Below are 11,241 nucleotides of genomic sequence, written 5' to 3' on the forward strand. Positions count from 1 at the left end.
TTGGATACTCAGTTATTTCTCAGGACGTATATAGATGATATAGTAGGTAGGACATGGTCTTATCATAAGAAATTGTAAAATTTTTAATACATTGCATACGTCATTTGTCAGAAGTATACTTGAATATTGTTCTTTTATATGGAGTCCTTGGGACAAAACCCATTAGAATTACATTGAAAAAGTCCAAAATAAGTTACCGTGAAACTGGTGTAGACCACATGCATATACCAGATACAGACATTATGGAATCATATGATCTCAAGAAAAGAAATGTTCCTGCAGTATTTTTTTTTATACAAATTGTTAAATACAGTCGAAACTCTATATAACAGAATTGAAGGGATTGCTTTTTTCTTCGTTATAAAGCATTGAAAACTAACAATACGCATATATGTTCTGTAATATTTAATTATTTTACTACTTAGTAACATTATATATAAATATTTAAGAACTACATTTAATGTATCAAATAATCGGTCATTTTCTTTTAAATTTTTTTAGTATCAATATAGGGCTTGTTGAGTGGTTGGTGGTGGTCCCAGATCAACATATTCATCTTCTTCTTCCTCTTATTGCTCTCCCTCACCTTTTCTTGCTTGTTGTAATATGGCTTCCTTTGTCAAGTTTGCTGTTGTAGGCAGATCCTGATCTATCACCATAAAATCTTGCAACTTGTAAACGTAATTGTTATTTGAAACTGCTGTTCGCATTCTGTCTCGGTAATTAATCCTGCATGACGATAGGAGTGTTGAATTGTTTCTGCTGTCACCTCTTTCCAAGCTTTGTGCAAGGCAGTTATCTAAGAGAAGTGATATTTTCCTGCCTTTTAATTCTGCATCCCATTTCCGTATCGCCTCTTCAAGAATTTGCCGTGTTTGCCTTGTAAGTGACAGGCAAATGCATGATGTTCTTAAAAATCTCACTTCTCGCTTCGAAATTTAAGAGCTTGGCGTCATTTTGTAAAAAATACCAATTTCGTCAGCATTAAAAATGTCGTCACCATACTTTTCTGCTAGTTTTGGTCAAGTCTTCTTCAGTCAATCGTTAGTGACGTTGCTGTCGACATCACCGGCTTCGCCACTTATATTTCCCAACCACAATTCTGAAGCCTTGAAATCGATAATGCCAAACTGTTCATCAAACTTTTCTGCTTTTTGTTTTACGATAGGTCCAGACAGTGGTACATTTTGCTGTTGGAACCACTTCAACGTTGCCTCCAAATTTTCAAATTTTGGCTTTTACTAGTTTTTTACTAGAACTGCCTGTCGCTTCAGCCTGAATGATCGACGTCCCACATCACTTTTCTTTCCTCCTCGTTCTATCTCCCGAAGTAAAGCAATTTTCGGCCTACATTCCTTACTTCGTCACATGATGTGCCCCTTTTTCGTTCCGTATAGAGAGTGAGACATTCGTTATACAGAGTGGATTAATACATAGCTTTGTATGGAGACCTAATAGTACAATAAATTTTGTTCGTAATACAGAGTTTCTCGTTATACAGAGCAGTTTGCACTGTAATTTGATCAATGCCCCCGAATTATTCTTATTGTTATTATTATGTTCCAGCGTATATAACACGAAATTTCCGTGGATTTTTGCGTAGACGATATCTATACTAACTGTTATAGTAAGAGTGTGACTTATGGCATGTATCGTCAGTTAGTAACTTTAAATCTACTCTGTAAAAGAAGTAATTCTGTTGGGTTTGTAATTAAATAAATAAATTATTTTTGGTACTACTTTAATAAATAATATTATTTATTTTTTTCCCGGAAAAATAAAATTCCTATTGAAAGTATATTTTTTCAAGCATTTTTGAATAATACATTTTGAGGTGGCTTTTACTTGATGAAAATCCATTTATCAAAATAAATAAGAACTAAAAGTTCAGATTTTCATGAAATTATATATTTTTATACAACACCGTGTCTTTATACAAACTACCTACTACTATATATACCGAGAAATGGCAATAAAACCTTAATGTTTTTGTGAGAATTTAAGTTCAATAAATGAGAGGTACTCATATTTAAATCTAATTGATCGCTTTCACATTTGAATGTCTCATTTTGTTAATGTCCATGACTACCAATAAATTCAATTTTCTGTTGTTCTATATAAAATATCAAATTTGTCGTCAAAAATGTGTTTTTCTAGTCTAGTCTAGATTCTAATTATGCTACACACTCAAACACGGAAAAACACATTTTTGACGACAATTTTGATATATTACACACAGCCACAAAAAGTAGAAAATTAAATTTATTGAAAGCCATGGAGATTAACAAAATGAGACATTCAAATGTATTGCTTAACGATCAATTAGATTTAAATACCTCTCCATTATTAAACTTAAATTACCACAACATTAATTAAGGTTTTATTTTCATTTTTCCGTATATAGTAACAGGTAAATATTTCATTTGATAAAGACACGGTGTTGTCGAAACTATTGTCATGTCATAATATATAATTTCGTGGAAATCTGAACTTTCAGTTCTTATTTATTTTGATAAAACATTTTGTTTTAGATATCCCATTGCTACCTCTGGGAAAATAATCACGGTTATCCCATGGGTAGATATAATTTCATGTGGTCCCGGACCAATGAACATTGTATCAAATTTATTTCGCGACTTCGTGTTACCAGCCATAGAAGCGACTCGCAATCCAAATGCTCCCTGGGGTATTTCTGATTTATAATGAACAGTCCACCGGATTTATTAAATCGAGGCGCTCTAACTTCGATAATATCGACTCATACGAAACGCTGGGCTGGAATACTTTAGTGGAATATGCAGTTGACCAATTTAAGGGCCCATTAGTTTGAATACTTCTCTAATTATTCCTCACTCATTTGCTGAATACAAAAAATGAGTAAATTTTCTTTTTATATATTCGAATTTTGCATAGCTTAGGCAGAAATTGAGGTTATGTGTGTGTTTTTTATTTCATATTTTGATTGTCCCCTATAAAATTCTGTTGTGACGCTGATGATCCAGGTATTGCAATGAAAATTTAACCACGGACTAAGGAGATCAATTTGACAGATGCGCCTCAGCTTGTACAGGGTGTGCCAAATAGGTGGTGCCGTTTTGGCGAATTTCATTACCAAAATCTTAAGATTTTCAAAGGGAATACCCCATATTTTTATTCAGCCATTAATTCAAGGATAAGAAACAATTTAAGTTTGTAATTTATCTTATATTTAAATTCTTCACTTCTTGAGATATTCGAGGCAAAGACACGATACTATTTCTTTTGAAAATATAATACTTCTATTGCTAACAATACAGATTTATAAAAACTTTATTTTTATTTAAAGAAACATTTAGTGGTTAATTATCTAGCTAGATTGAATAAATAAATCTATAAAAAAAAGTTAACTAAAAAGTCTTCGTCAATTTGGTACATTACAATGCTCGTTTCATCTGGCATCAAAACAATAAAGAAATATCAAAATATTTAAAAACGTAGTTGGCTATGACATCACAATCCTTTTTTTACGCATTAAGGTATGAACAAACTTTGACATTTCTGATTCTTTTTGTTGTTTTTAATATTTCTAATTGAAAAGTTCATAAACTTAAATTATTTATTTTTGTTATTATTAAATCTTTCTTTAAATAAGAATTCTGAAGTTTTATTAAATCTGTTAAAGTGTGTACAGTCTGTTCATAGATATAAGAAAGTGACTAACTGATACGAATTAAGGAAAGACCCGGACAAGCTGTAAAAATAAAATATGACCGAACAGGTCCGTACTTTGCTTAGAATTTAATTATTTGGGGTTTTATTAGGAAAGATAATAAACAATGTTTATTTATTTATGTATGTATTTATGTTTAAACCTAAAATAAAATTACAAATTATTTTTATTACCTACTTAAACTACTTAAAATTATTCACATAATATATCAGTATCACTATCGCTGTCATCGCCTGTTCTAATTATCATTTATTCTATATTATTTGCAATATGGATATACGATTGTTCTGCCTTTTCTATATGTTTAACAGAATTTGCGTAACTTTGTGGAAGGGGGAAGTTACAAACTTCGGTTTCTATAAGTTTGAGGACATTGGAGTTAACACGGGGAAAATCATTGTTACGACGAATGGCAGATTTCAGTTGGTGCCAAACATGTTCAATGGGATTAAATATACAGTGGTAAGGTTTAAGCTTAAACTAACCAAAACTGTATGCCCTAATTTTTTTGCATAATTATTCCTTTTGTAGGTTCAAGCTTTGTAGAACCTCAATTAATTGCTTTTTTGTATAATCTTTGTGAAAATAAATGTTATTATCCATGTAGTTTTGGATTGTTGCTTTTGTATCACATGAGGAACGGGGTTTTAGTCAACTGTCTACTGTGAGACCTTGCATTGTCCATTATAATTACGCTATTAGGAGGAATGTTTGAAACTAGTTTGTTTTTAAACCAACTTTTCGCAGACAGAGAAAGTCGATTTGGAATCCCACCATCTTTAGAGCCAGCACGCAAAATAGTTATTCTTTTAACTATTTTTGATGGCGCGTTTGTTTTCCACTTATCAGTTGAGTCAACCCAACCCTATTCTGGGGTATCATAAGTGTCGAACCAGGTTTCATCCAAGCAAATAATTGACCTTTGTTCTCTGTAAATCCTATTTTTTTCAAGATATTCCAGTCGCCATTTCCGAATTCTAAAAGATTCCATTAAAACTTGCCTTTTGTCAATTTTTCTAAATCTAAAACCTATGTGTTGAATACACTTCCATAAGGTAGTTTTGCCACATTTAACACCGGTTTCATCTTTTTCAAGCCTGGTTCAAGATGCTGGCTTACTAGCACCACGTTCAATGAGAGCCAAATAAACATTGTTTATAACTTCCTTAGTCTCAATAGAATACTCGCACATATTTTGCATAATTCGCACACGATTCAACACAAGCTGTATTACACACGAAATAAGAATGATTACTAATAAACTTAAACTAAGTAGTATACCAAACCAAGGAATATTAAACACAAGTAGGTATAAAAATATTTTCTATTACGGGCCACAATTTTACCTGAATTTAAATTCCGAAACTTTAGGTAATAATCTTGTTGCATTGTACGGTAATGACCATTGGTGGTATAGAGTTGATTTTTCTTAAAACCTCTACCTATTAATGGACACCCTGTACTGTTAGCAATAGGATTTATTCGTATATCTGGAGTGTTATATATCGTTAAGAGAAGTAGTATCGTTTCTTTGCTATTTAAATTTCTTTATATTCAACAAGAATTTATACGGGTGTAAGTAAGTAAAATTTAAATATCAGATAAATTACAAACTTACATTGTTTTTTATCATTGAATTGATATCTGAATAAAAATATGGGGTATTCCATTTGAAAATCTTGAGATTTTGGTAATTAAATTCGCAATACCTGAATCAGTAGCATCACAACACAATTTTATACGGTGTAATCAAAATATGAAAAAAAAAAAAACACATAACCTCAATTTCTGTCTAAACCATGCAAAATTCGAATGGCTTATTTTAACCAAGGCTTCCAAAAATGTCGAAATACACAGGGTGTTCCATTTAAAATAAAGTTGATGTCAGAGAGACACTTTTGGGACACCCTGTATCAACAAAATTATAGTATTTGAAATCTGCAGGAGAGTCCAAGGAACTTTTTTTAGGAGAGTTTAGCATAGTTCTGAGAAATCTGGAAATCACGAAATTACAGACACCAAGTAACCAAAGACCTAATCAAAGCTTCACCATTCAGCGCAGCGCAGGTCCAGGAATTAAATTCTGATGGAAAAAAAATCCACAAAGGGCAAAACAGGTCGAAAAATAAGAGACTCCAAACTAACTAAAGAAATTTGACATTTGCCACGTGTGGATGAGCGCAAAATTTCCTTGACTAGCTCGGAACCTGTAATTATTCGACCTGTGACTGCCATCTATCAACGGGTGGCGAAACTATAGTTAGAGATCTGCAATATGTTCGTTTAGCTAAGAATGTGTGTATTATCGGCTTCGGTGGATGTAGAAATAACGAACTTCTACTACTGCGAAAAAATCATTCCAAATGAAACCCTGGTTTTCCAAGTTTCGACTCTCATTAAAAGCATTTTTCTCTTGCAGGTTACCAGTGCCTTGGTTGCTGTTTGGCATCATCTATCGCGAGGCCGTGGAGGTCAACTCTACAGGGATGGTGTGTTCGATAACAATCCTCTTCATGATGTTGATCTTTGTCATTATGTCGATCGCTTGCTTCAAGTGGCGGATGAACAAGGGCCTGGGTTTCACCATGTTCTTGTTATATTTCGCTTTTGTCGCGGTGTCGCTCATGTTCGAGTACAATTATATTAATTGTCCAGTTTAGATCGTGTCGACTCGGCTTAATGTTCGTACATGTTTAAAAAGACTTTGTGAGGTCCGGGGTTGGGTACTGAGCAATGCGGTTCTCCATTTTGTTAATTTTTAACGAAAGTGCATTCTTCGATCGTAGAAGTATTAGAAAATGGTTGATTGGAAAACTGAAGTGGTGCAGTACCGTAACCTAATCTCAATATATAGTGTTTTACTTAAAACTGACGACTTATATAACGTTTTGTACCGAAGGATTTGTAAGTATTTTGGTAATTGTTTCTCGGGTTCAATGCTGATATGTCGTTTTCATTTGGTTACTGCGTAGACAAGCTGGGAGAATCGAAACGGAACTTTGTTTTTTGTGACCATAAGTGAAAACTAGCACAAAACAATAAAAACGACCACAACAACCATATAGTTTCGGTATGTTATATACGTTGCACTAGTTATTTAATTAGCACGTTTTTATTTTAAAGGTCATGTAGGTCTGTACGCCATAATCGAACCTGAGCAATATGTAGTACTTGGATAGGCAGTTTTGATGTTCAACAGTTAAGAACAAAACTACTTCCATAAAATTTACTAATGGATAATAGGAACCGATCGCGATTTTGAAATGAATGAAATTCGCAGGTTATATTTTAATTAAAATTTAAAAAAGGGCTTTAGACATTAAGACATAGGGGGCTTTTTTATTCTTAGTTTAATGAAAAAGAAAAACTTAATGTAATGCAATAGTCATAATTCTTTTAGTTACTTATACAGCGGGTTTTTTAGCTGAATGTCAATCTCAAAAAGAAAACGTCATGTGAACATGTGTCCTAAACATCTTAACTTTTGGTGACGTCTTCAAAAATAAAATACATTACTATATATCAAGAGGTATTATTTAGTCTACCACATTTTTTTCAAAATACACCAGTGGCGGTCGTAAGGAATTTAATATGCCTATTTTGGCAGACACTGATGGAACGCCACTGATTTCTCTCAAAATAAAATCATTTCATCATTCCTAAAGAAATTTAATTTCTTGTTTATTGAAAATTAAAACTCCTTCTTTGCATAGTCATAACGATATCGTTAATATTAAGAGAATTGTTATCATTATCATTTCTTACTTAAGTAATAGTCCGTCTTATTAAAATACTTCGAAAAATCGAAGTGCGCAAACTTAAATGAATAAAACAAATTTAAATAGGAGTCGTTTATTATTTATCTTATTCGGATGTTATTTTATTTCACTAAAACTGCAAAAACAAATAGAATTATATTATTTGTTCAAAGACACGCCACTGATTTCCTTAAAATAAATAATGACGTTTGCATTCATTTATTTTTAGAAGAACCTGGTACACTAAATAATGCCCCCTGATACATGTGTGACAAATTTCATTGAAAAAGCGGAATTACAAATATTAAAAAAATATGTTTTATTTTTGAAAAATTTACTACTCAAAAGTTAAGATGGACCCAAAAACTACCCTGTAAAAATTCTTTTGGAATTCTTTAGAAGTTTTAATTCATACATTCCCATTCATACATATAGTAATTTCCTGACATATTTCAGTAACTATCCATTCCAAATGGTCAATATTCGAAAGATTTAAACATAAATTAAGAATGATAATACCTGGAAGTTTATAAAAATATCAAATATATACATAAAATTCATTAGACCACTCAGAATATATTATACAGAATAACTTTTTTTTAAATAAAAGTAAGAACAAAAAAGTTGCGCTTAAGGTGTAGACGCATAATTCGATACACGATACAGGATGATTCTCGTTAAATGGCCTATTAAAAGTTCTAGAAGATTAAATAAAGAAACTCGTCCAAATTTGTTGTACGGCCATAACAATGATGATAAACTATATTTCTAAGATATTTTGCAAGTTCCAACATTGAGATCTCAAATAGGACGCCCTGTATATTAGCACATTTTTGGATTCTTCCTGAAATTCCTGATATTTTTCGTACCTAACTTCAACTGTTTTCGAGATATTGACAGTTGAAAAGGTTTCCAACTTTGACAGGTCAGATTCCTATTTCAAAATAACAAGTTTATCACCTGGTATGCAAGTTTTGCACCATGTATGATCAAGTTCCCATTTTTAGTTCTCCAGAACTTTTTGACAATGGTTGCACTTCCGGTTTGAAAGGAAACGACAGTAACTCTCGAATTTTAAATGACACTACCTATATTTTTTTGCATTTTTGGATTTAAGAGATCATTCTACGTAGGATAGGGCGGTTTTTCTCTTTTTTTTGTTTTTTTTTATTTTTATTAAATTTTTGAAAATGATGTCTAGGAGGCTGGGCCATCATAAATACTCGAAACTTTTCTTTGCTTGTCTAATGGCAAATAACATTTAATGTAATGAAGTATTGATTTTTTTGGATAAACTATTTTTTTGCAAATAGCACCCTAGTGGGAACAAACGGTACTTTTCTTGGAACCTTTCGACACAAAAATTTTCAAAATACGTTAAAAAATAAGTTCAGAGGAAGAAAAAAACCAGATAGGTAAATACATTTTTATAAAAACAAAATATTACTTAGGTGGCTTCCGTTCTATTCATTATTAATTGTCAAGTCGGTAAGATTAAAAATGCAGAAGAGACTCTCGCGAAGCTCATGCGGTGAAAAGAAAAACAGATTAATATTTATAAAAAAGAAGATAAAATTCAAAATGTACAAACTGTCAGAATTTGCAATCATGCCGACTTGATGATGAATAGAAGCAAAGCCACCTAAGTAATATTTTGTTTTTATAAAAATATATTTACTTATCAGGTTTTTTCCTTCCTGTGAACTTATTTTTTGACGGATTTTGAAAATGTTGGTGTTAAAATGTTGCAAAAAAAGTACCGGTTTTAAAAAGTTTTAAAAGGTGCTATTTGAAAAAACTAAAAAAATTAATAGTTCATGATCAGGTGACCCGGTAAATAGTATATATGATGGTCACAACCTCCTAGACACAATTTTCAAAAATTAGATAACAATTTAAAGAAACAAAAAAAGAGAACAACTACGTAGAATGATATCCTGAATCCAAAACTGCAAAAAATAGGTTGTGACATTTAAAGTTCGAAAGTTTCTGGTTTTGCCGCTCAAACCATTGACTAGATATTGTCAAAAAGTGGACATTCAGTTTATTTTCGAACCTTTTCAAATCGCTATCTCAAGCCGTTTAAAAGTTATAGAGTGTTCCCACTTTCTTGTGTCACCCGGTATATATATATATATATATATATATATATATATATATATATATATATATATATATATATATATATATATATATATATATATATATATATATATATATATATATATATATATATATATATATATATATATATATATATATATATATATATATATATTTTTTTTTTTTTTCTAAAATATATGGGCAGATTATTTTTACTTATAAAAAACTTCAATTGCGTTTGATGTTCCCGTTTTGTCGTAAAATTGTAATTGTAACCAGTAATTCTTGAAATCGCGATCGGTGAGTAGTTTACTATAGATAGAAATATCCCCGACCACTATAGCAATAATAAAAAGTTTAAAATTTTTTTAAAAGTAGGGGACATTTCGTACTTTCATAATACCAGAACGAAATAGAGCGGTTCACTTAGTTTTTATTTGCTGCTAGGTTAAGTAGAGAATAGCGGAGTTTTAAAATTCGATAATGTAATTTATACATACACTGAACGTTTAAGGAAGGCGGAACAAATGACAATGCGGTTCTAAAATCAGTGTTTGGTCTGCGTCAATCTCCATCGTGCTCGCTTATGGAAGTTACCTCCCGACGGCAGTAAAACTCGAGTCCGGCAGATGTGAAAGGACACAACATTAGGGACGGACTATTAAAAGTTTTGGCAATAATGTTTTTTTGTTTATTTGGGTTGGCATACTCTTATTAAATTGCACTTGCAACAAAATGGCATGAAATACATACAATAAATTCGTTCATAATTCATAATTAAATTAAACAGAAGCTGTTTACGTATAGATATCGCGGCGGAACCCTTAATTAGACAGGAAACAGTCTGTGGGCGATCCTCTTTGGTGAAGGTCTTCAGTGGGATCCACCAAGGGTCCGTACTCGGCCCGGTATATTTTATAGTATATGTTGCTGATCTATGACGTTTTTTAGGGTCTGTCAAATGTGCTTTATTTGCGGACGATGCCAGTTTTACCTGATATGGTCCGAATCGGAATAACCAGCACAACATTATTGGGGAACTGGAGAGCAATGCAAACAATTGGTTTAAAAATAATTATTTGAAATTGAATACGGACAAAACTCAAAAAATATTCTTTTCGCTAGATAAATATGACAACGGCGAACGGCAGTCGCCTAAATTACTTGGCATTACAATTGATAGTAGACTTGACTGGAAAGATCATATTTTATCTGTTAAGCGAAAATTATCTTCCAGCTTATTCGTTCTTAGAAAAATTAGGGAGAGCCTAGACCAAAATGCCCTAATGACAATTTATTTCATTCCTACATATCATATGGCACAATATTATGGGGAAACTCCGTCAATGCTGTTCAAATATTAAGGATACAGAAAAGGGCTATAAGAATTATTGTTGGGGCTAAGCTCAATGAACACTGTACTCCATATTTTAAAAAATATAAGATAATGACACTGCCCTATATCTATATTGTCCATAATCTTTTAGAAATTCACAAACATATATTTGAAGGTGTGTCCCATAGTTCCAACACGTGCAAAAAATCTTATAAGAGTTCCAAAGCACAGACTTGTTACATAAGACAGTATGCTGCCAGATAGGTACAGACATATGGCTTTTTAGGTGTTCAAAACAAATATTAAAGTGTTGCTTATTGAAAATTGTTTCTATA

General features: G+C 31.9%; 1 protein-coding gene across 5 annotated transcripts in view; it reads left to right on the forward strand.

Annotated features, from left to right (window-relative positions):
* The window catches only part of LOC132703922 (sodium/potassium/calcium exchanger Nckx30C-like), a 141,668-nt gene extending 132,084 nt beyond the window's left edge, over nt 1–9,584 (forward strand). For 4 of the 5 annotated variants that reach the window (XM_060673461.1, XM_060673493.1, XM_060673474.1 and 1 more), the window contains one exon: nt 6,129–9,584. In XM_060673461.1, coding sequence (XP_060529444.1) covers nt 6,129–6,369 — 241 coding nt within the window. In that variant the 3' untranslated portion in view covers nt 6,370–9,584. The remainder of the gene's footprint in view (nt 1–6,128) is intronic. The other variant, XR_009619189.1, reaches the window with a different exon arrangement.
* Nucleotides 9,585–11,241: the final 1,657 nt, after the last annotated feature.

Source organism: Cylas formicarius, unplaced genomic scaffold (genome assembly GCF_029955315.1).
Source record: "Cylas formicarius isolate icCylForm1 unplaced genomic scaffold, icCylForm1.1 PGA_scaffold_10__41_contigs__length_53128322, whole genome shotgun sequence".
NCBI lineage: Eukaryota > Metazoa > Arthropoda > Insecta > Coleoptera > Brentidae > Cylas > Cylas formicarius.